This window comes from Phoca vitulina, unplaced genomic scaffold (assembly GCF_004348235.1).
Source record: "Phoca vitulina isolate PV1807 unplaced genomic scaffold, GSC_HSeal_1.0 scaffold18, whole genome shotgun sequence".
Lineage (NCBI taxonomy): Eukaryota > Metazoa > Chordata > Mammalia > Carnivora > Phocidae > Phoca > Phoca vitulina.
Window position 1 is genome coordinate 15,875,861 of NW_022589721.1, and position 26,772 is coordinate 15,902,632.

At 41.5% G+C, this 26,772-nt stretch overlaps 1 protein-coding gene across 1 annotated transcript in view; it reads left to right on the forward strand.

Annotated features, from left to right (window-relative positions):
* Window positions 1–25,921, forward strand: part of DEPTOR (DEP domain containing MTOR interacting protein) — a 122,759-nt gene extending 96,838 nt beyond the window's left edge. The window contains exon 9 of the mRNA XM_032415698.1: window positions 24,176–25,921. Coding sequence (XP_032271589.1) covers window positions 24,176–24,304 — 129 coding nt within the window. The 3' untranslated portion in view covers window positions 24,305–25,921. The remainder of the gene's footprint in view (window positions 1–24,175) is intronic.
* The last annotated feature ends 851 nt before the right edge of the window (window positions 25,922–26,772 follow it).

Consider the following 26,772-nt stretch of genomic DNA (forward strand, 5'->3'; position numbering starts at 1 on the left):
AGCCTTTGTGACTGTGGCTGCTGAATTTCACTACTTTACTTGCTAAAACGGAGATCATCTTGTAGCTAAGTTTCTCATAGGTACCATTTCTCTCTCTTATTTCACCTTTCTATGGGGATCGGAAAGTTTTAAGATGTGGGCCACCAGGAGAGACCCCAGACTGAAGAAACTGAGGGCCACTTTCCCCGGTTAACACGTCTAGACCTTCCCAGACCCAAAGGAGAGCTCCTTGCCTGGTTTAAATGACACCCTTAATCCATCATGAGAGGAGACCTTCATATTTGTATTAACATTTACTTCTCTAGAACGTCTGGAAGAACTTCAGAGAATATGTGTCCTTTGGGAGAGTGATAAGGGATAAGTGATAAGTGGGGAGAATTCTAGATTGGAGTAGAGACATCTGAGACCTTTGTGCCTGGGCCACCTAGCCCCATGGCCCCACAGCTCTCATGCCTGTCTCTCTGTACCGCTGACTGAGGCAGGTGGGGCTGGATCAGGACTGGGCTGCAGGGTGGGATTGCTGAGAGGCAGGGCCGGGAGCATATAAATGTATAGAGCGTGGGGTGGGGGTGGGGGGGTCAACCTGACCTCCGTTGTAAGTGGAATTGAGTTTTAGATGTTTTGATCAATTATTAGAGTTTTATGTGATCTCAAGCTTGTTTGTAAAGTTTGTCTTTAGTCTGTTTCTCCCCTTCCCTTCTGATGACTTGCTCTCCATGCAGTAGGAAAATATTTGTTCCCAGAGACCTAAAAGGAAACGGATGTTGCAAGAGGCCCCAAACTATAACCTTATTTTTAGTTTTGTCTGAATCAAGACACTCATAAAAAAAGAGAACAATTAGTTGCATCTTTTCTTTAAGATTTTTTTTTTTTAATTTATTTTTTGACAGAGAGACAGCAAGAGAGGGAACACAAGCAGGGGGAGTGGGAGAGGGAGAAGCAGGCTTCCCGCTGAGCAGGGAGCCCGATGCAGGGCTCGATCCCTGGACTCTGGGATCAGGACCTGAGCTGAAGGCAGACGCTTAACGACTGAGCCCCCCAGGCTCACCTAGTTGCATCTTTTCTAAGAAGTTTGCTGTTTTGTCTCATAGGACCCCCCTCCTCGCTCCTGTGCCTACAAAACAACAGCTGTAGAGTCATTAAAATTCTCACTTGATCTAGCGTCTTTGAATTTGGAGCTGTTTTTCTTTTGATTGTTCTTTTGCTTAAAAAAATGAAACCTGCAAACCTCTGACTTAGAGGGCCTTTCACTGGGCATTACAACTCTAGAATGGACCATGAAATACGGGAATCATCAAAAGCTTAGTCAACCATTCAGCATTCAGTGCATTTTCAACTAGAAGAGGTTGTTTGCTACATTTTCTCTTTGGGAACTCTTCACACATCATTTAGGAATTCCATAGCAGTAAACTATGGTTCATTTCAAGGCAAAGAGTGGGAAGGAGGAAAGAAGAGAAGGAACTCTAATTTACTGAGTGCTGCATGCCTGACGCTGCACCATACGAGGCCCTTTCTGTACATGAGGCCATTTACAAGACCAGTGCTCTAACCCCTGAGCTATGGAGCCCATAAGGCCATTTAATACCAGCATCTGAAGACTGAAATCCTAGAGGAAGAAACTGTTCCAGGAGGAATAATTCGTTTTCTCCCCTCTTTTCTTCTACTTTGAAAAGAAATAAAGTTTCTTCAGCAAGACTGCAGGCTGCCATCTAATGACCACTTAAACATGGCTTCACGTCACAACCTTGAATGACATCCTTTTTTTTTTTTTTTTTTTAATCACATCAAGTTGAAACCCATTTCTGGACTACATTGTCTATCATAACACATGATCCTCTAGTATCTGTCCTCCACTGTAGACAGGGCAGAATTTTTACATTTCACAAATACATCATGCTTGTATCTATGTCTGCCTTCAAATAAATCTAATCAAGTGACTCTGGCACTTAAAATCCTCTGATGGCTCCCCATTACAATGAGGATAAGGTCCAGATGCCTTCCCGGGGACTACAGTGTCGGTGATCTGGACCCTGCTGAGAATAACATTATTTCCTACCCTGTTTTGCTTATATAAGGCTCCGTTGGCCTTGCGTCTATCGCTCCCAAATACCAAGTTTTCCTGCCTAAGGCTGGATGACTGGCTCTACTGTTGTCATTCAAGTCTCAGATTAAAGGTCAGTTTTTCAGAGTAGCTTCCTTAAATACCCTGTGATATTCTTTATCTTCCTTCAGTTACTCTTTCTCATTACTACCCTGTCTTAGGTTTTCAAGACATAGTATTTATCAGAATCTGATAATGATACTTGTATGTTTATTATCTATCTGTCTCTAGTAGCTCCATAAATGTAAATCTGTCTTAACTACTATATTCCCAGCACTTAGCACAATTCCTGGCATTTAGTAAGTGCTGGAAAAAATCTGTGCTTCCATAGAAAGGTTGAGGAATTCACCCATTGAGCACCTGCATTGTGTCCCCACACATGTCATATGCATTCTCTGTTTTATTGTTCTTACAACTTTTGAAGGTGGGAGGGAAGTGTTCTTCCAGCTTTGTGAATGAGGAAACTGAGGCCCAGTTAATCTCTTTCCCAAAGTCACCCAGTCTATAAATGTCAGAACTAAATTCAAACCTGGTCTCTCTGCCCCAAAGCCCTACTAGATGCTTCCTACTGCATTATTTCATAAAATACAAACCCACGAGGCAGAGCCCAATAGACGGTATATCCTAATAAAACCTTGAACTCCTGCACAAATTGCTCATGGATACATGACCTTTGATGTCTCTTGTGGGAAGAATTTGTATTTCATTCCAAATGAATTGTTAGGGCAGTCACATGTTCACCTGTGTTGGCTTGAAGATCAAATAAATAATTTTTATTCTTGGCACCAACCTCTCACTTGGGTCAGTGCTAGATCTTACAGGGTCACCCAAGTGAAAGATGCAGAATATTTACTTGTGTTAATTTAATCAAATACTTGTCAGGGCAAACCATTCAGCCTTCACACTGTGAAGAAATTTGAGCCGTATTTACAAATAAGGAACAAAAGATATCCTTGCTCTTTTCTGGAAAGTTTCTTTTTTTCTGGTGGGAATAATTAAGTCCTGTGAGAAACAGTATTCAAGTTTTCATGCAACCCGTGCCAACAGTCGGGAGGGATTTCAAGACTCCTGGCTTCTTCTCTTGTTTCCTGCTGTGATGAATTGATGGATGTGGACTTATGGGGCCTCTTTTCTCTTTGTTTGTTTCTTTGTATGTTTATATAGAAACAGAACTATCTGAGTCAGAGTAAGGCATGAGTGGTCATTGTGTTCTTTTTTTACACCTTTCAAAAACTCCCTATTTCTTATATGGAAGAAAAAAGTAAAAATCCTGCTTTTTGGACTTTCTTCCTCATAGCAACAAACCTGTATCTCTCATGGACTTTTCCTTCTGAACCAAGAGAGGCCAGGTTGGGCAAACCATCTGAAGTTCCTAATTAATTTAGCCAAGATAGTTCGAGCATTCAAGTAGCAAATTGTGGGGGGATGGTCAACACAGATGAAAAAAACACATTCTGTTAACTGTATTAAAGGTAGTTTTTTCCAGTTGAGTTCAGGAAAATCATGTGTGGGAATAAAAAGTGATGTCTTATGTACCATGCTATGCCTCTGGCCATATTGTCCCGTAGTTGACAGAAAGCAGTAGGGTTAGTGTCCCTTTGCTCATCATTAGGTGTGACGAGGGTGTGGGGAGAAATGACCACTTTGCCTGCGGGTGCCTGCCTGCACAAGAAGCCACCTCTCAGGGCCTCAGCTCAGACCCCTCAGCTGTTCTGTGCCCTTCCTTAGGGGGGAGTGGTCTTCACGTCAGGCCCTGACAGCCTCCCAGAAGACAGGGCAACTCCGCACAGTTCTTTGTTCAGTGGGTATTGACCATCTGCTGTACACCAGACACTATGTTTGGCCTTCATAGGATTTTCAGTCTAGAGGAGAGAAACATTAATCAAGTAATTCCACTCTTAAATATATAATTATAAACAGATGAGAGCTATGAAGAAAAACACTGGAGTTTCTAATTTTTGTAGGATGGTGGATGACAGGGAACACTTCCCCCAGGAAAAATGCTTGAGCTGAGATCTAAAGAATGGATAGAAGTCAACTGAGCCTGAGTGTGTCTGTACACTTAGTGAATGTGTGCGTGTGTGTGTGTGCATTATGCACACATATGTGTTCACGTGTGTAGTTACATCCACACACGCACAAAGGGTTTATTCCATATAGAAGAAACGCAGAAAGGACCATGGTTCCTTGGACAAGAATGGAAGTCATGACTAGACTGCAGTGTGAAGAGAATTTTGGAAGCAGGGGTAGCAATGAGTTAGGGCAGAGTGTTTCTTAACTTATTTGTTATTATCTTTCCCTTAAGAAGCCCTTTTAAGACATTTTTCCCCCTAATCATCCCTCCCATGAAATTTGGACAACACAGACACATTGTATTCCTGTTTATATACTCTGTCGTGTATATGTGCGTGTGTGTATGCTTTATACATAAAAAGAGAAAGATTTTTTCACACTCCCCTTTAGGGCAGTTTTTCCCCTTTGGGAGCTAAGTCGCCCCTAATGAGAATGCGTGAGTTAGGGAAGGAAGCTCAAGAGCTTTATAAAATTGTGTTAAATTTAATCATAATGGTCATACAACCAAATATACAGCTTTCAAGTGTATAGTTTGATAAACTTTGTCAAATGTACACACCTGTGTAACTACCTTCAGAACACAGAACATTTCCAGCACTCCAGAAAGTTCCCTCATGCCTCCTTCTAGTCAATACCTCCCACCAGAGGCAACCACTCTTATGATTTCTGTCACCAGAAATTAGTTTAGGTTTTTAGAGTCAGACAGAATCCTGGCTGTATGCCTCATGTCTCTGTGATGTTTGGCAAATTATTTCATTTCTCTGGACCTTTTTCTCATCTTGTAAATGAGGAAAGATGCAGAGTCTTCCTCACAGCGTTGGTGAGGGAGGTATGCTGCCCTTCCCCCTTCCCCACAGTATGAATACACGGGCACCTCTAAGAGGGGTCCAGCGGGATCAGGCTTATAGCATAAGGATCACTTCAGGCCTAGAAATGCTTCCAGTTGCCTGAGCTCTGGCCTTTCCAGTCTGCGTTGCCCTTTGCCTTGCGACCCACAAATCCTGCCTGCTCCTCTCATTTCCCGAATTTCTGCTCCTGTGCTCTTCTAGAAAGCTGCCGCCATACTGAGGACATAGGTCCTTTCTCACTGGCTTCATCCAGTGGCCTTATTATAAGCACCCCTAGTTCCCCCACTTTCAGAATCTCCCAGAACCATATCTGACTTATCTTGGCCAGTCATTCTCCTTCCTTTCATCATCTGACCCATCTACCTCATTCCTTATCTTGTGGCCCATCCCATGTTCTGAGGGCTCAAGTTTCCAGTTTGTGCCCGGCGCTGGGTCATATGACAAAGAGCCAGGCTTAGGTGTCAGACAGCAGGTGTTTGAGTCCCACCTTCACCACTTCTATAGGACCCAGGATAACGACTTCAGCTCGAATCTAAGCCTCAAGTTCTTCACCTTTATAGTGACACTTATAATAGTCATTCACAAGTCACAATGAAATGAAATGTGTCCTAGCACAGTAGCTGGCCATAATAAACACTCAATACATGTTTGTAGGTGTCAGTTATTATATTGCTTGTTATTCTGAGTCTGCTGGCTCATCTTTGCTTAAATAAGTTTATATTTATAAACATGTAGCACAGAGTAGCAAAACAATAGATGAAATGGGGTATCGTGGGGAGCATGGTCTATGTAATCATATGTTCCTGCCATATTGCAGCAAGCCATTGCAATTTGCTCACTTTCTTAGAAATGCTGAACCTCTGTTTCCCATCTTAAAATGGCAATGGTAATTGCTTCATGGCATAAGTGTGAGGGCAGATAAGAAAATGTGCATGAAGTATCAAGCCCAGAGCTGCCACGGAGTAGACCTTCAGTGAGGATCATCTCCTACTTCATCAAATATAAGATGCATTGATCATAAGATGGAACCCGATTTCAGAGTTGTGCATCATAGAGTCAGCAATTACTGGCATTACATCAAGTCCCAGCCCCGATTGCTGTACTCCTAGCAGTGGGGCTGAAAATAAATGCTTTTATACACAGCTGTTGCAAAAGTAATCTTTGACAAAAGCGAAGACATGTCAAGTTTTAGAAATGTCTTGGTATAATCCTGAGCCGTTCCTACACTGATCTACTGTGGGCTCGAATACTGGCTTTCTTTGTGCTGGATCCCTGAGGACAGGATGAAGTGTAAGTACTGAGAAGTGAAAACCTTGAGACCCCTTAGACCTCAATAGATTGGGTGGTCACCCTATTTTTCTCCATCACACCTGAATAGTTACGTGTGGCCAAATCCTGTCAACCTTCTGAAAGACTCCTCAAGAGCAGATCACCCTAAGACTGCCTCCCGGTATAAAGTCAGCGACCCCTCCCCCCGCCCAAGACTCACCTATACCTGGAAAAAATTAAAAACTACCCCAACCACGTGGCGCCTGGGTGGCTCAGTCGTTAAGCGTCTGCCTTTGGCTCAGGTCATGATCCCAGGGTCCTGGGATCGAGCCCCGCATCGGGCTTCCTGCTCTGCAGGAGGCCTGCTTCTCCCTCTCCCACTCCCCCTGCTTGTGTTCTCTCTCTCGGTGTATCTCGCTCTGTCAAATAAATAAAATCTTTAAAAAAAAAAAAAAAAAAAACTACCCCAACCAAGGCTGGACCTCTCTTTCCAGAGCCATGTCCTAAATTTATCCATGCCCAATCCAAGTATCCGGAGGAGTAAAGATAAATATCATACTGTCTTTACTGTCTCCACTAGTGTGTGACTTACAGAGGATTCCCCAGTTTGGGGCTGTAGACCAGTGACTATTAGGTGTCATTATTTTATGAGTGACATAAAATCCTTCCAAACAGTGGTTAAGACTAGTATTTCTTTGCCATGTACAAGCTGGAAAGAAGTTAATCCAAGGCTGAGATGTGTCTCTGTGGTCTCTGATCCCTATTTTGTATTTTCACTTTGCTCAGTTTCCATTGCCAAGGTCACTTGAAGGTCTAGGATGGCTGCTGGAACTTGAACCATGAGGTTTGCATTCCAGCCATCCATAAAGGAAGAAGGGAAGGAGAAGGGTACTATTACTATTTTAAAGATCCTTCCTGGAAGTTGCATACATTACTTCTGTTTATATCCCATTGGTCAGAATATAACCACACATGGCCAAACTTAGATACAAGGAAATCTAGGAAATGTTGTTTATTCTGAGTGACTATTATGGGTTGAATTGTGTCCCCTCCCAAAAAGATACATTGAAATCCTAATCCTCAGTACTTGAGAAGGTGACCTTAAGGAAATAGAGTCTTGACAGAGGTAATCAAGTTAAGATGAAGTCATTAGGTTGGGCCCTAGTCCACAACTGGTGTCCTTATAAAAAGGAGAAATTTGGAAATAGGGACTAATATGCACAGAAGAAAGACAGACTGAAGACACACTTGGAGAAAATGTCCATGTGCCTGGATGATGCATCTATAAGCCAGTGAATGCCAATGATTGCCAGCAACCACCAGAAGCTAGAAGATGCAAGGAAGGATTTCCTCTGGAGCCATCAGAGAGAACGTGGCTTTGCTGATACCTTAATTTCATACTTCTAGACTCCAGAACTCCATACTTCTAGACTCCAGAGACAATGAATTTCTGTTGTTTGAAGCCATCCTGTTCTTGGTATTTGTTATGGTAGCCCTAAAAAACTAATACAGTTGCCATGTGTCCAGGAAAAAAATAGAAGTTCTATTAATAAAGAGGGAGAAGACAGTGGATACTGGGAGACAACTCATAGTTTCTGTCACTGACCATAAAAAGCTGTACAAACATCCTTCAAGAAATATTTACTGATCACCTACTGCATATGGTGCCCTGTGGGGATCCAGTGGTGAGCAAAGCCAGCGAAGTCCCTGCCCTCAGGGAGCTTTGGGTCTAGTGATAAGGGAGATATTAATTATTCACACAAATGCTTAATTATAAACTGTGATGTGTGTGTCTGGTAGGAAGATTACTGGATGCAAGACTTGGAGTCTCAGATACAAATTTTTGTAGGTTTGCACATTTCATTCATTTTCAGAATTCCATGATGAACACTATAAAGTCATGTGCTGAGTCTGCCAGTTTGCCGTTAGCATCAGAGTCTCTTAATTCCACCCACTACTGTTCTTCTGCCAGATTAAATGAAATGTTGTTGGTATTATAGTTACAGCTTATGGTTCTCAAGGGAGAGCCTGTGAGAGAAAGCAAAATGATGGAGAATGAAACAGGAAAACATCCGTTTGGCAGAGGGTCGTGTCACTGAAGCAGGAATTATGGATGTTGAGTTGATTGAATGCTTTGTTTTTCACATTCCTCCTCCTCCTCCAGTCTCTTCCACCTCAGTAAATATCATTACCATCCAACCAATTGCTTGGGCCAGAAACCTAGAAGTCAGGCTTGTTTTTCTCTTCTTCTTCCAATTCAAGACACTTCCAAAATGTATCTCGAATGCATCTGTTTGTCTTCATTTCCCCAACTCCAAACGCCTGTCATCTCTTACCAGGACTACTGTGGCCCTAATTGGTCTTACATGTGACCTTGCAGTCTTATCATCTGTTCCCCATTTAGCCACCAAAGGAAATCTGGTTCTGCCACTCTCTCACTTGAGATTCTTCATTGTGTCCATGTTGCTTTTAACATGAAATCTAAAAGCCTTACTGTGGCCTATGCAGTCCCACACGATCTGACCCCCACCGGTCTTTCAACTCTTACCTCCTGGCCACTCTCCTCCTTGCTCCCCTCCATCATCACCTTTTAGGTCCTCAAACCAGTGATTGCTTTCTCTCCATGGGCCTTTTGCGCTTGCCATTCCTTCCTCCTAGAATTCTCTTCTCATGGCTTGTCCCGGGATCCCTCCTTATCTTTTACACCTCACCTTACATGTCTCTTCCTCTTTAATGAGGATGGAAAGTCTTCATAGCATTTTCACACCCACATCTCACTGACTGGAATTGTGTTGCATGGTCATTTCTGGGGGTGCTGAGGATTTGAATATTTCATTCTCCAACTTTTATAGGGCAAGAGAAAGAGAGGGTGGGCTGAAGTAGGGTGAGTGAAGCCTGCAGGATCTGCCCGAGCTCCTCATTTTCTCTTTCCTCCCTCCCTACTTATTTTCTTCACAGATATGTATTTGTCTTCTAAGGCTGCTCTAGGACGCATGCTCTATGAATATGTTTTGATGCTATGAATTAGATAGCATCTAATTCTTTTTCTACTACATTCCCAATAAATGTTTGTTAAGTCAACAAATTAATTTCTGTGGCCGGGGAGGGTGGAAACTCTGATCTAGACACTATCTCTGCTTTACTAAAATAAAAAGGCTTGTTAAAATGGCAGGTAGCCAGTGGGATTTCGTTCTAGCACTTGCCACACCACGTGACCCTTAACAGGTGCTCAGAATTTTTTTTAGAAATCTCAGTCAATTGGATTCCATTTATTCAAGTCTTACTATTTCTAAGATATTAAATAAATCCTCGGAAGTTGATTCCCAAAGCCCCATCATTATATTCTTAGGTAGGAGGACCAATGTAATATGTACTATAGACTAGCCGCAACAAGATAATTCATCTGAAAATCCCTAGCATCTTGCCTGGCACAGAGTTGACACTAATTTTTATTTTTTAAAAGAATTTGAGCATGTCAGGTGATGTCTAGACAATACATTATTTCAGAGGCAGACAGCACTGAACATATTTGCATAAGAAGATAGACTTTCCATTTGGGGGCACATGTCCCACCCTTTGAATAGATTTCATGGAGAACAAGTGAAAACAGTCCTAAGATAAATTAAAGCAGTATTTGTTAGGCATGCTAGGCACCGTGCTAGGTGCATTATCTCTGTTCTTTCATTTATAATCACCTCTGTCTTGGGACAGAGTATTGTCTCCCTTTTTATAACTGGAAAAAAATGAGGTTTGGGGGGTTTAAGAATTTTGCCTAAGGATAAGACTTACATGTGAATTCAGATATGCCTGGATCTAGATCATATGCTTTGGAATCATTATTATTTATGTGTGAAACTGGTTATATCAAGAGAAGATTGAAGCCAGAAATACCCTTAATAACACAGGGGTTTAGATGATGCTGGCACAGAAGCGTAATACTGCATTTGGGACCCCTCGGCATTGGGTCTTATTGTAGAGCTTCGTCCTCCAGTACCATGATACTGAGATGGCATTCTTGCAAAGTAAGAAATCCAAATCACTAAAATGTTTAAAAGTGGAAGGGCTGAGTTTTGGGAACTAGAAAAAATACAGCCTTCTTTCTCAACTTTCTGTATCCCAAGGATTTGAGCAGCCCAAATCTGTTGATCTTTAAGATGTTAGTATGATACCCAGCATTTGAACGGGGCTTCTGAATGAATATGTTCTGTTGGCAGGAAGCCCAGAAGCATGCACCCTGGTGTCTCATGATAGCAAGTATGGATCCGGATGATGTGATTGTAGAGAGCCTTAAGCAAAGTCTGTACCGAACATCATTAGACACCTTGTTCCACTCAGGGCTTTCGTATCTGGTTTTTCCTTCTTCTGTGTTTTGTCTGACGCTGGTTTAAGTGCTTGTTCTGGCTGAGTCCCATATTTTAGAGTCATCTCTCTCTGCCCTAAGACTTTATTTTCTGCCCCATCTGTCCTCCAGCCCCCATGCAAATCCATATTCCTTCCACCAGTCCCACTGTGGAACCAGAGGGCAGGATCTGCAGAACCTCTGGACTGGGCAGAGACCCAATGATGCTCTGTCCCCAGGACCTCTCTAGGCCAGTGCAGGTCTTACGGGTCTTTTGTGACTTGATGTAATCTTCAAACTAGTTTGACTTCTGGGAGGGGACGAAAGCCATTGTGATTATGTGATTAATGCTTGTTGATTCACCTTTTATTCTTGGCTCTTATCCACAATTTTCATTGAGTTTCTTTATAGATGAAATGTGTTTGAAATTCAATATTGTATAAATGTCTGTTGAATTTCCAACAGCAGTAGTATTATTTTCTCTATCAATAGTCAGAAACTTAAAGGTAGAAAGATTCTGCTGATTCTTAACATTATCTTGGGGTCACATGCCTCTTTGAGAGTTCATTGACAGCTATGGACCCTCTTCCCAGAAAAAAAAGAAAAGATGAGAGAGAGAAAGAGAGAGACAAAGACAGAGAGAGAGAGAGAGAGAGATTTGCACACAGTCTAGTATTGTTCATGGATTGTCTAAAACTTATTCATGGACCCTAGGATAAGAATCTCCCAGTCTAACCTTCCCATATTATGGGTAATGAAAATAAGGCCCACCTAAGTGAAGTGACTCACCCAGGGTTAAGTGAGAAAACCAGAACTAGGATCTGATCATGCTGATAAATGTGTGTGATGGATCAACTTCAATGCTTGGCCCATGGACACCCAATTTAGACTCTTCCCATCCCTCCTGCACCCCACCCCTACCATCGTGGTCATTTTAGTAACTAATATGATTTGGGCTGTTTGAGTTTATATTATGGTCAACTATTTTTAATAATTATTATTATAATAACAGTGCCTTGCTTTTGTAACACATGTGTTGGAGACTCACATTTCTCATTGTATTCTCACAACTACCTGAAATAGAAGTGAGTACGTATTATAAACTCCATTTTACGTGTAAGAAAATCAAGACCCAAGCAAGTTGTTTACGGCCAAGTGAGAAGTGAATTGCAGCTCTTTGTGTGCCATGAATTCCATTTTGGGGAACTGGGCTTGCATATAATCCTCTTGTTTAGAACAAGCGTAAGCAAGAGCACAAAGATCTTGAATTAATGCCCAGATCAGTGTTTCTTCAGCCTCACTGTACATCAGAATCACCTGGGAAACTCCTCAAACATATCCAAAGATACGGACACAGTTGGTCTGGGGGGAGGCCCAGATATGGGCGCTTTTTGGAAATGACTTAAATGTGTAGCAGCCAAAAGGGAGAACTATCATCCAGACTTCACAAAAGATGGATATAATGCTGCATAATCCCATCATGTGGTTGGATAAGGGGCTGCCCTGATTTTCATGCCTGAAATTCAAAGGGAAGACCGCGTTCCATAGTCTGTTTTGAAATGCCCTGCGAAGGCATTTGGAGGGTGTAGTTGGGGTCTTGAGGTATTGCCTTGCAGCGTATCAGTGACAAGCACATTTGGAAATGCATTAGCTCCACTTGATATCAGAATTTGCCCAAAGCAAAACAAGCCAGGAAGTGGCCCGTAAACCTCAATAACACTGTTAGCGAGCAGTTATTCCTCATGCTGACTTCTTGGCTGCTGTGAATTATGACAGTGGGGCCATGTGTAGGTCAAGAAACCCAGCTTCCCCCAACCGCCAGCGTAAAACACAGCTCTTGTTGCACGTCCGATACTTTGGGATGGCATTTCAGGATGGGGTTTCAGCCCCATTTGATGGTGAGGATGCCAGTTAACAGCTTGTACCCTGGGAAAATTGCACTGTGTCTTGTTCTTTTTGAGCAGCAGAGGCTTTTTAGAAGAAAAGGAAAATAGGCTGCATACCATCCCAAGGAAAGTTTAATGCTAGTGGAGGTCAATTGCTTTTTAATTCAAATATACTTTGGGTTTAGTTTTAAAGGATGGATGTTCCTCTGCTGAGGAGAAAATGTTTACCTTTTTCCCCCCCTCTCTTTATACCTAGACCTGAATAGCCACCCAGATTTGGCCGAAGTTTGTGCTAACTGATGAAAAGTTCATGAAGCAAGGTGTTAAATGGGGCTCTCTTGCTGGGCTGGGGAAAGCCAGAGATCTGCAGAGGGAGGGCCCCCAGAGCCCCTTGGCACCTCAAAGGAAAAAAGTGCCTTTGTCATGGCTACGTGTGACCCGCTGTGTTACCACAGTGGGACGATGGTGTACCCTAACTGCACTGTGTTCCGGGCAGGGTAGCCACCTGCACGTACCCACAGCTGGGGTTGATGAGGTCAAATTCCACTTCACAGAGCCAGAGTAATCAGGACCAAGCACACAGCATATCTTTGTAGGCCCAGCAGTGGCATGACTGTCTCCTACCTTAGCTAGGTCAGAGGGGGCAGAGTACCAAGGGGTCCCCATGTCTGTGCACACTGGTATCCTGGCCTACAGGCCCATGTGTGGAACACAACTTAGGTGTCTCACACTCTGTGGACAGTCTGAAGTCATTCTTGTCAGGAGCTTCTGGTCTTGTAGAGATAGGATCTATACAGAGAAATAGCTGGGAAAAAAATACATTTTCCATATGTATTTCCTTAGCACACACCTCAGTTGTTTATGGTTCCCAAACCTCTATTTCTCGTTGGGTGACCTGAAGTTTCACTTCTAAAGGTTCTGGAATGGGACTGTAAGGGAAGCTGGTGAAGAAATCTCTGGAAGGCGATGACCTCATTAGCAGGTGGGAGTCTTGACACCACAATTGGTCAGAGGGCTATCAGTCAGGGAGAAGACCTGGATGTGGAGCAGCACAGAACGGACAGGCTAGAACTCCTCCAAACACCTCTGTGTCAGCCTCTAGCTGTATTTAACCATGGCAGCCATGAGTGATGTTCGCTGCCTTACTTCTGCTTCCCAGATATTATGCAAATTTCTCCCTGTGGCCACTTAAACCTGGAAGTACACTGGAAAGGGAATCTGGGAAATGTAGTTCTCGCTTGGCCAAGTTGACAACGCAGAGCTCCACCTCTTATTTATTATATTCATGCTCTTCCTAATATCAAGCCCACAAAATATCCTCACTACAAGTATGAGGAAGAGTTGGGGACATTGAATATGAGATCCATCCAGTAAAGGAGGGGAGAGGATGAAGAGGATGACCTCAAGGAATTGTACCCAGTTCTTGCTACTGTATGTGGAATTGTATTATATACAACCAGAGTGCGGGTACTTCTACCATTGTCTCTGTAAGCAAAAACTATCCCTTTGTTCCCTCTGGCTCCTTGGGGTAGGGACCCAAGACAGATGAAGTATTTAAAATAGGAATCCCGTGTTTTATTTGGTTTGTTTTTTATTTAAATTCAATTAGCCAACATATAGTACATCATTAGTTTCAGATGTAGTATTCGATGATTCATCACTTGAGTCCCATCTTTGGTCTTTTCTTTCCAGACTTAAAAAACAAATACCTCATTCTAGCAAACTCTGGTTTTGTACACAACATGACTCAGTTCAGGTACTTTATGAAAGATGGAAGCAATATGACCAAACAGTCAGTTTGGGACACTTTCCTGGATCATTTTTGAGTGCCCAGAAGGGAAGTCCATTTTCCAGGGTTAACCTATAAATTAATCACTTTCTTGCATAAAGACTTAGCAAAGGTGTTTAGTCCAGGCTCAGAATCCAGTGGGTTAGCATTCAAGTAAACATGCACAGGTGTGGGAGCTGGCCTAAGAGGGTAGACCACTTTATAAAATGTAATGTCTGGTATGTTCTTTAGGGATAAGAGGAAGAAGGAACCTATTTTTGAAGGAACCCATTTTTGTTGGGTGTCATGCTGAGCACAGTGACAGTTGCTCAATATGTATCATCTCTCTAATCTTTGTCACAGCCCTATAACCTGGATATTAGCTCTATTTTATAGTTGAGACTGACAGAGTTTGAGTCATAGCCTCTGGTTGTGCAAGTAAATGGCAGAGGCAAAAGCCAAACTAGCCCAGGTCTGTCTGATTCCAGAACCCTTGGTCTTTCCATTATATCGTGGTGCCCTTCTAATGTGTTGTAATTATTTTACTTTTCTGGTCCTCAGTTTCTCCACCTGGCTAATCTTGGCAAAGTCTGTTACCGACTCTGCCAGGGATTAGGTGTTTCCCTAGGAATGGAGATATTGGACAGAACCCCAATCTTCAAATCCATACAGTTCTCTGAGACTGGTGTGCAAGGCTCCTAAAGATGTTATGATCCAGAATATAACACACAGGCCACGTTTACTGTTTATTGCTAGACCGTAGGAGGTGGGAGTGGGGTGGGGTTTACTCCCAATCTTTATCCAAGTCAGTATGGAACCTCCCTAGATCCTTCAGCACAAGCTCCTAAACTGAGATGGTCCTTAGGAGGCTGATTGGCAGCCCCGTCCTTGCCGCACAGATTGCTTGGTCCCAAATATAGCCCCAGGGACTGGTAAAATAAGGAAGAGTTTCTAGAGCAGAAACCAGAGGCATAGTTTCCTCCCCTGGGGGTACTCAGCTCCCATCGGCCGTGACAAAGAATGTCTAAGGTTACTTAGTCCAGATAACACACTCAAAAAGGGCATGCTCCATCTTAGACCTATTTATAACCCTTTTACTTTTCCCACCAAAATACTACCAACTACCTGGTAACCTGGGCTATCTCTGCAAATACACACACACACACACACACACACACACACACACACACACCATTTTGTTCTTAGCACCACCTTGGGGGTAGAATAAAAAGAATGAGACTTTAGTTCGCTCTTAAGAGTTAGATAGTATTACCAACAACACACTAGAGGTCACCCCTTATGAGTGAAATAATATATGAAAAATACACTGCATTTGTGGAAACAAAGTTATAATGTAATTATTTACCTGACAAATAACCTTAATGTGTACTGCATCTTGTTCAGTAATCTTTTAAATTTTTTAGTATATTCATTTTGCTTTTTAGCATAATCCAGAAAAAAAACATAATTTCTGGGTGTTAAGTGCCTAACAATAAAAAGCATTTTAAGGGCAAATAGCTAATTCGGTAAAAGGTTTCTGTGGAGGAAAGAATTTGGGGTCAGGGAGGAAATCTGACCTTCTGGAGCCTCTTTTCTTTTAGCCGTGAGCTCCCGTGGGAGTTAAAACATGCATTGAGAGTGTGTGTCTCCTGCTTCTGGAAGCCCCAGTTTGCAATTCCATGGAATTCTAAGGAACTTTCTGTATCCACAGTGTAAGCCAATTTTGTAAGGGCGGCAGGTAGGAGTGATAATTTGCATATCCCCTATGGTACAAAGGCTCCCAGATGACAGATTCCTTTCCTTCAGTAGTAAAGGAAGTCCACGGAATCTTGTGGTTCTAATGTGTGTATGTTGCTTCTCTTCAGTGCCTGAACACTTCTTATAACCTTGGGGAACCACCAGGTCAAGAGTGTGCTGTCTGTCCTTAGCACAAGCAGATCTTGGAAGTGGTCCCAGTGCAATCAAGAGCAGCATGTGGGAAAGAGATATGAACCACCAGGGCAGGCCACAAATCCTCCATCTATCCTTATCCGCATCTCCAGAGGGAACCCCCTGGAAGGCAAATTTTCATCCTAACTTTGGGAATCTAAGTTCAGTGGATCCCATATCTCCCCCTCCTTGAAGTACATCACAGTCCCCCTTGACTGACCCCTCCCCCTCAAACTGAGCAAACTGGATCTGAAGCAGACCTTCGGTCGATTTGGGCTGGAAGGGGGCAGATTCTGTTTGAAACCAGCAGGCACTTGGAATTTTTCAATTTGAAACAAAAATTCTTTAGTGTTGCTTTTTGTTGTTGTTTTATTGGAAAAGTCACTCTTAACATATCCTTGACTTTCCTTCAAGGCTGATTGCACAGTCTGTTCTTTGGGGCCATCACAGAGCCATCCATATAGCATGCTGAAAATGCATAAAGCTTAGAGGAAAGCTAATTCTCTGGAGAGAGAATCCTGTGTTTGTCCAAGAACTGGATCTCTGTCTCCTCCCACACCACTCACTCTCCAGCCAGTTGCATATTTGGTGGAGAGATTTATGGGACTAAACATACAGCTGCAAATCTTTTCTTTTTTTTTCCCCCCAAGAACAATGTTCTGCTGTCAAGGCTATTATGCACTAAATACAGACACACAACTTACTTACTACAGCAGTGTCTGAAACTCCTAAGTGTCATCCTTGCTGAGTGTGAATGCTTTTGTAAACATAAAGCATTCTATAGATGTAAGGAATTCATTCTATAGAAGTAACTAGCACATCTCGACTCAGCTTACTTTAGTTCTGCAGCAACTTTGTTAAAGTGAGTATTCTACAGACAAGACCAGTGATTCCTTAAGGAATTCCATACTCAAATTACTTTAAAATTATGCTGATTGTTTACAGTGGTTTCTGGATTCTCTATCCTTGTGAGATTCTCTTAGCTTAGGAAAATCTCTCTTATCACCCTGGATTGATTTTTATTTTATTTTTCATATTTGATCTCAATAAATAATACCAACTCAGTATCAATTTCCATCTCCCAAACCAGAACCCAAAGTAGCTTTCCTGGGTATGCACCATGCAATGGTTGGTTTGTCTTCCTTTCAACAGTCTGCATTCATGGGGCTGTTTGCAGGGAGAGATTGTGTGGGAAGAGGAATAGAAGAGAAAAACCAATATTTATTTAATGTTTCACTGATATTAAACACTGGGCTTAGTACTTAATCAGATTTGATCCTCATAATGAATTTGACCTCCATTTTGCAGATGAGTAAAGCATAACTCAGGGAATTTGTAACTTGCCCAAAGTCCCATTACTGGTAAATTATAAAGGTAAGAGTTAAAACAATTTTATTGCACTATATAGAAAATGTAAAAATTATTTAGGCACATCACAGTTTATTACAAAATGAGCTACTAGTGAAACTACTACCCAAGAATTCTAAGATCACAGGTTAGTTGCCTACTTTTGAAATTTATATCAATTAGGGATGCCTGGGTGGCTCAGTCATTAAGTGTCTGCCTTCGGCTCAGGTCATGATCCCAGGGTCCTGGGATCAAGCCCCGCATCGGGCTCCCTGCTTGCCTGGAAGCCTGCTTCTCCCGCTCCCACTCCCCCTGATTGTATTCCCTCTCTCGCGGTGTCTCTCTCTGTCAAATAAATAAAATCTTTAAAAAAAATTAAAAAAAAGAAATTCATATCAATTAATCATATTATAATCATAGTATTGAAACTTTATCTCTTGGTCTGTCTTGCTGTCTTGTTATTTTGAGGGAAAGCCTGAAGCAGGCTTACCCTTGAATCCTTTCTCCTTCAAGAACACAAAGAACAAAAGAGAGAAAAGCCAGAGTAGCTTTACATGAGTGCAGTCATTTCGGGGATGCGAGTGTCTTGGTGAATACACATTTCCATGGCAGTAAGAAGACACTTATGTAATCATAGGTGTAGTGTTTCTTTCCAACCTCACTCCCGCTTTGGATAACAATTGAATGATTGTGATGGAATCCTAGCCATACAAGGACGAATGTGCAATTGTGCAATCCCATGGGCACTCAATCCATCTGTAGGGTTATCTAGCGTCTGCCAGGACTGGCACAGGAGAGGAATTAGAGGCAAGATTATTTAGTTGGTTTGGCTCCTTATCAGGAGGAAAGCTGGAGTTCAGCCTAGGTATTCATCCCAACCTGATCACACCCTGAAATGGGCTGAGTCCTACCCCTGTCTTCCCATTAACTCTTACCAGACCTACAATGGTTTTTAGGACTTTTCTCCATTACCTTCTTGCTCAGAAATCACTTACCTATGACTTATGAAGTGTTGTTCTTCCTTCTCATTAAGGATGACGTCCTCCATATCCCTTTTTATAAAGTCAAGGTACTAGCGTTCTTGGAGGAAATGAGCTTAGAGCAGCTACATGAACTCATGATTGATCTTTTCTCTGCGAAACAGGAAATGAGAGAATTGCAATAAAATCTTTGAAAACAGATATGATAGAGGTATTTATAAGCAGAAGAAAAGCATCACACCCTCACTTAAATTCTCATTTCCACCTGGGGGTAGAAGGTAATATGTACCTAAGGTAGATCTATTCAGAGGTTGTCAACATGTTCTGTATGTTTGTATGTGTCTCCTTTTTAATATAGAAGAGAAAAAAAATATCTCCCAGGCTGTGTGCTTCCTGTGGTTACTGGTAATGTGTGTTTATTTGCAGAACATAGTGTACCATAGATGCTAATTCCAAGTCCATTGTAACTGAATACGTTACACAGTTCTACCTGCGTTTTCCAGATCATTTTGCACATTTTTAGTAACAGGACATTGGAACCACAGGAACCACAACAGTTGTGAGGACCACTTAGGGAGAGATGACGTTTTTACTAACAGCCTGACTCCAAAAATACTACCTTGAATATAAGCATGATAAATGTTTGGAAAGCTTTTTTTCCTCATCATTCAAGAAAAAAAAATCGAAATAAATACCTAAGTTCATATATTGTTCAGGACTTTAAATGGCACAAAAAGCAATCCAATATTAACTGAGTAAAAACCTTCTTATGAAGTTGGAAGATCGTAAACATCAATATCACAAGATATCTGAGTGGACTTAGACTGTTTAATTAAGAGTTAAAGCAAAGAGAAGAGACATGTGTCTTCTACTATTCTCTGCATTCCTCAAACTTGCATATATACATTGTACTTCACAAATGTGTATTTATGTGGGGCTGTGGAGTCATGTGGAGTTCAAATTCCAGATGTGACACTTAGTTGTGTGACCTTGAGCAAAGAACTTAACCTCTCTGAGACTCAGTTTGTTCATAAGCATTATACTGGTGATCATGGGTGGCCAGTGATAGAAACCAGCTACCATAAAAGAAAAAAAATTTTTTTAAAGATTTATTTATTGGGGCACCTGGGTGGTTCAGTCAGTTAAGATCCGACTCTTGGCTTCAGCTCAGGTCATGATCTCAGGGTCCTGGGATTGAGCCCCATGTTGGGTTCCGTGCTCAGTGTGGAGTCTGCTTGAGATGCTCTCTTTTTTTTAAAGATGTATTTATTTTAGAGAGGGAGAGAGTATGAGTGGGAGGGGCAGAGGGAGAGAGAGAGAATCCCAAGCAGACTCCCCGCTGAGTGCAAAGCCCGATGTGGGGCTCAGTCTCACGATCCTGAGATCATGATCTGAGCCGAAATCAGGAATTGGACGCTTAACCGACTGAGCCACCCTGGTGCCCCCAAAATGACCTTTCTCTAAAATTAAGTGCAGTTCAAGTCACCACTCACCAAGGTTGATGACAAGTCCAATATAATATTGTTTTGATGCCCCATTGCCCATGCCCTTCCCCTTTGGGATTATAGGTCCCCCAGCCCCCATCCTGGGGTTTAGGCAGCCCAATAACATGGACTTTGACCACTGTGCTGCCCCTGGTCCTTGTCCAGCTGGCCCTGATGGCTGCCCCTTTTCCACCCCTGAACTCCAGGGCATAGGTCCTGAGCAGAGGCCACTGAATGCTCATCCTCCCAATCACACAGCCCTTACCATTCCAGTTATGTAGTCTCCAAGAATCCCTGCAATCAGGAGGTCCATAAGACCCCATCTTTGAGCCAATCCTGAAACCACCCTCTCCAGTCTACAGAGATCTATGCACTGCTGACATCAGCCCCCTTTTCCCTCCAGTTCTTCTTTTTAATAACAACTTTGTTGAGATATAATTCATATACTGTGTAAAGTATAGATCTCACTTATTTTTGGCATAGTCACAGAGTCATGCAACTATCCCCACAATCAATTTTTAGAACATTTCACCACCCCTGAAAGAAACCCTATTTTTTTTTTAAATAAAACAAATATTTTTGAGGATTACAAGTTGGTTACAGTTTGGGCTAGGAACCCTATACTTATTAGCAGTCACTATCATACCTCCCCATGCCTCAGCCTTAGGAAACCACTAATCTACTTTCTGTCTCTGTGGGTTCGTCCATTCTGGACTTTTAATATAAAAGGACTTACACAATATATGGTCTGTTGTGACTGACTTCTTTCACTTAGCATAATGTTTTCAAGGTTCATCCATGTTGTAGCATGTAGTTGGTTCCATTTTATCGCTGAATGATATTCCATGATATGGATTTATCAAATGTTATTTCTCTTTTCATTAACTGATGGACATTTGGCATCCTTTAGTTCTTGAAGTACCACGTCTCCCTCCCTTCAGCTCTTTTCCTCTGGTGGCCCCAGATCAGAGGTTATAGACTCCAATGTCAGTCTGCTAGGTGGCAGAGAAACAGGAACTGGTGTGAACCATGGCAAATGAGAGAACATCTACTGGGGGTAGCCCCTACTCAGCCATTGGCAAGTGGCCATTCTGACCTGGTGTTATTAGAGCTTTAGATTGTTCCAGAGAGGCCAGATCCTGGACTTTTATGTTGAAATTTCCTACTTTTTAAATGTTGGTCAATGAAAATAAACAAACCGTATGTGAGAGAGACAATACAATTCTGGTTGAGACTAAATGCTAAAGGTAATCCCTGGTGATGCAAAGACACATCTCACCTTCAGGAGCCCATGAGGGTTAGCTGGAATGTGAATCACTGCCTTCTCATCTGGCCACACAAAAAGGCTATTCAGCCCTTTGGAGGAAAGAAAGACCCGGGTCTAAAGTCAGCACTCTGGATCAGGAGGGAGTGGAATTTCTCTTATTCTTTGGCTCATGGGTATGCTGGAGCAGAAAAAACAAAGCACCATGAATGTTTCCTTTAAATTAGTGTTCAATTGCCCTGCAAATTACCTGCGGCCTTCTTCAGGATGGATTGTAACCTGCTAGTATGACTTTGATTATGACTCTGACTTCTATCATGGTTGAGAACTGCTGATTCTGTACAAGATGTGCCCTGAATCCATGAGGACAGATTTATGGAAATGGGAAAGGAGAAACACTGATGGTGTGGTCTCCTTATATACAAAGATGCCATAGGTTGGGAGTGGAAAATACTAGGTTCATGACAACAGCAAGTGTTCATTATGTAAATAACCACTTTGCTTACCACTGTCCACTTTCCATTTTGTTTTGCGTGTCACCACAGAGGAAGTGGGTATTTTTAAAGGGAAAGAAGTTCATAGAAACCAGCGGTGTAGTGCTTGACATGAGCAAAGAGGTTTTAAATTCATTATCTAATTTGAGCCCATGCAGATAAGCATTTTTACCTAACCCTGTTTTATAAATTGAGACATGGTAGAGAAGACATGACTTGATTAAGGTCATCAAACAAGGGAGCCAAAGACTTAAATCCTTATTGAATTCCAAATCCCACATCTTTTCCAAATCCCAAATCTTTTCCATCTATAGCTGCCCTTCTAATACTTTCCAGTTTTGGTTTGAGGAATAGGTATAGGTATTTTTACACTTAATAATATAGCATTTTATTGTGTTTATATATTTTATTTTTATATTTAAAATATATTTTATGTTTTAAATACTTATAATTCATATTATTTATATTATATCAATACAGTGTTTGATTTGATATAGTTGTTACCCACTCAGAAAATAAGAAAAGGAAATGGTGATTTTCAAAATGTTTTCATATTTTCCCACTCTTTGAGTCATCAGCACTAAATTAATTAATAATCAGGTGTGCATATTAATTACCGAGGCATTATAAAGAAATATGATGATAACAACAGATATGGGAGACATTAAATCAATCTCAACCAGATCAAAAATCAATCTCAACTCTCCTTTCCTTTCCCTCTCTCAGTCTTCTCTTCCTTCTTCCCTTTTGTCTTTTCTTTCCTCCTCTTTATTTTCTTATTTTCTTATTCAGTGAGGGGATAATTTATAAGAAGCAAGAAAGCCTTCAGACTCCATCCAAGTTTTGCTTTTTTTGCTTAATGCATTTATACATTCAATTCGTTCAACAGTGAATATTTATTGAGTTACTGCACTGGTTTCCTATTGCTGCTATAACAAATTGACACAAACTTGGCAGCTTCAAACAAAGAAAATGTATTGCCTTAGTTCTAGAGTCAGAAGTCTAAAGGTGTCAGCAGGTCCACATTCCCTCTGGGCTTTCAGAGGGGAGAATCCACTGCCTTGCCTTTTCCAGCTAATAGAGGCCACTTGCATTGCTTGGCTTCTGGCCCCTTTCTCTTTTCTCTCCAGTTTCTTGCTTCTGTTGTGACATCTAGTTCTGCCTTCGGCTTTCGAGTCTCCCTCTCGTAAGGACCCTTGAGGTTGGGCCCACCTAGATGACTCAGGATAATCTCCTGATGTTAAAATCAGCTGATTAGCAACCATTCCATCTGTAACCCTAACTCCCCATTGCCATGTAAACTAAATATTCAGAGGTTCCAGGGATGAGGACATAGACATTGTTGGGGATTAGGGATATTGTATCTACCATGTGCCAGGCACCGTACAGACTTATATTCTGTGGGATTCTGTTTTGCTAATTAGATGTACTTATCACTGACAGCTGGAGATCTGTGTGTCTTTCCATTTTTCTATTTGAGGGACATAAATCACTCATCTGTCCAATTGTCTGCCTCTTCAGACACACAGCAGATATATCAACTGTTAATTTGTATCAGCTAAATAAAAAAGTACCCAGCATCTGATGTCACCACTAACCTCAAGTGCAGTACCTTCCTTTGAGGCAGTAGCTGTGGGTCACTATCCAGCTCACTATGGTCTCTAATTATTGAATGGTGCGTCCTTTTTTTTCTAATTGTAATTCTCTCTCCTACCACGGGTTAACTAATACTTAGTGTAAAAGCTAACCTTTGTTGGCCTGATCCACTTTCATAAGAATGAGAAATAGGGAAATGTGTGGAATTTAGCATCTCAATGGGGATACTTTGGCAAGTGAAAGGAAGCACTATAAATAATCATTCAGAAACAGTAGATGGCAAAGAGGGCTGTCTTGGGAACAGTGGGCCATAGGGTCTCCCTCAATATTGAGACCAAATGAGTAACAGCCATAAACACTGACTGTAAAAATATATTGAGTACTCCATTGATTCAGAGCACTGCAGTAGAAGAAGCTTGATGTACTTCACTTAATTTAATTCTTACAACATCTTATAAGGTAGGTATTGTTGTTGTTGTTGTTGTTATTATTATTATTATTAATCATCCCCAGTTTAGAGTTGAGGGAAGTGAAGCTCAGAAATTTAAATACCTAGCTCTAGCTAGTAAGTGACTAAACTAGGATTTAATCCTAATTTTGTGAAACACCAAGCCAAATGCTTTTTCTATTGTATTGCCTTCCAGAAAAAGTGTAGATTCTTGGAAATTGTTGTCTTCAGCTGGGTGCAGTTGGGTATTTGAAGAGATGTTAGATGTTAGAGATATACAATGACTTCGTTAGAGGTCTATGGAAAAGCAGGAGCTGTAATAGATACTTTTTCTTTGTCTTTCCTTTAGGTCTGTCAGTTTGTCGTCTCTGTAAATGGGCTCAATGTGCTGCATGTCGACTACCGGACTGTGAGCAATCTGATTCTGACGGGCCCTCGGACGATCGTCATGGAAGTCATGGAGGAGTTAGAGTGCTGAGCAGGTGGACATCCTGGCCCTTCAGTGGCCTGAGGATGATCAAAGCCAAGACAACACAAAGCAATGCAATGACAAGACTTCCATACACATGGATGGTTTTGGACGCACAAATCTTTTCTCCATACATACACATCTTGATTTGAGTTTCATAGACTGTTTGAATGTGGAAGAACCAGGTAGATCATCTTTAAAAAAAAAAACAAAAACAAAAACAAAAAAAACAATTTACGTCAGTGTAGAAAAAAATTCAGAAATGGAATTTCCTTGCAAAGTAGAATTGCCTTACTCGATTTTATTTGTAGTTCTCAGCCATTGTTTTTTTTTTTTTTTTTATCTTAATTCACAGAAAGTTGTTGAAATGCTTCTCTGGCCAAAACAGCAACATGCTAAAATACCCCCATAGGACTCAATAGAGTAGTTGTTACAGATTTTAAATTGTTCTCTTACCAAAAGGAATATGGAACTGTTTATGAAAGGATCTGGATTTCACCAAGCTTCAAATTAAAGCAACATCCAGAGGAATAATACCCATTAACTAGCATTTTGAAGAAGGTTCTAAAGCATTCAAGTGCTTAAAAGCCATTGAAAAATGAATTTTTCTTAATTCCTGCCTTTAGTATCAACTTCTAACATATGTTTTCATTTATGGCGTTCGTTAGAAAACAAAAACCTTGTGATGATTATAGATGGGATAAATAGGGAGATACTACTTGTGATTATTTGCTCTGATTTCTCTTTCTGGGCCTAAATAATTTTTTCTTATCAATCAGCTACAGAAGCTTTCTAGATTTAATCCAGAATATGTTGAATGTCAAAACAGAGGAATTTGTGTATACACATATCAAGCCTCTGGCAAGATTTCACTTTGAAGTTGTCCCTTTGTAAGTGAAGGATTCTAGAGCTTGGCCCATATGTGATAAGACTTGAAATTAAATTGCCTCGTTGGCCTGAATTTTTACTAGCTTTCTAGTGTAACATATTCTAAGGAATGACATGTCCTGCTTATTTGGCAGGATTATTTTTCACCAAAACATCGTCTTGTGTTGTCATTTTTCAACTCACTGTATATATGCATGTTTCTTTTTTTGGTTTAGAAAAAAAAGCATTTGGGGGCTTGGTGTATAGAGGAAATTCCTCAAAGTGCCAAATTAGGTAGTCAGGGAATGCCAAATTCTTAATTTCATATAATGCATTCTGAACAACCAGGTTACTTTCTTATCACGTATTAACAAAATGAAATATGAATGTTGTACCTCAGCCATTCTTCTCGTGATAGGTTATCATAATGTATCGGTACTGGTAAAATGGACATACCGTGCTAAAGATGTTACATATATATGTTTCTGGTAATCCAACTTTCCTGATCTTAGCTTTAGTTAGAGAATAGGATTTTGAAGTAATATAGAATGTCTAACATCAGTACCGTCGATCTACATTTGGGAACTAGTCGCATTCTGTGTGTATGTGCGTTTATACTGTAGCCAGGCTTTGTGCTGCGGCACTTAATGTGTGTGATCTCTTTGAATATTCATCAAAACCCTCCAAGGGATACCTGGGTGGCTCAGTCAGTGAAGCGTCTGCCTTTGGCTCAGGTTCTAATCCCAGAGTCCTGGGATCGAGTCCCACATCCGGCTCCTTGTTCATCGGGGAACCTGCATCTCCCTCTACCTGCCGCTCCCCCTGCTTGTGCTCTCTCTCTCTCTCTCTGACAATATATAAATAAAACCTTTTTTAAAAAAACCCTCTAAGAAGGGTATTATCACCCTCATTTTTCAGATGTGGAAACTAAGTCTAAGCAGACTTCAACATCCATGTTCACACAGCTGCAAGATCTGCTAAGATTCAAACATGGGTTTGTTTAATGCCAGAGCCCACGTGACCGCCCCTCCCCCAGCCTTTCCCCATTAAGAACCTACTGTTGCGGGCTTATTTTATACCCGGGGCTGTGCTAAAACTATACATCACTTATTCCTACTGACCCGTGAGGTCAATATCACCATTATCTCCATTTGATAGCTGAGGAAGCTGATTCATATAGAGGTTAGTCATGTGCCTGAGGCCACACAACTAGCGAGTGGGAGACCTTATGAGTCAGCTCAAAAAGTGTTTATGACATTTTAAAAAGACGAGTCTTAAATGCTGCCTGTGCTCAGGTGTTCGTTAAGTGACAAAAGAAGGAGGACCACCTTTGATGATGGCATCTTCTTCTTGCCTGCTATCTGTACTTTGTACTCATGGCCTAATGCCCGTCATCTTGGGCCCTGGCATAATATCACTTCCCTTTAACCAATCTAAGCACCAGAGAAGCATCTGTCTGTTTTTACTCCATTCAGCTTCCTGCCGGTAGAATTTCTTTGAATCAGAGAGTGTTATTGATGTCTTTGGTCAAATGAATACTAAGGGAAGAAGAGAAGGAAAGAAAGGAGAGAGGAACTATTTCGTCCTTTGGCTCTCATCACCCTCAGTTT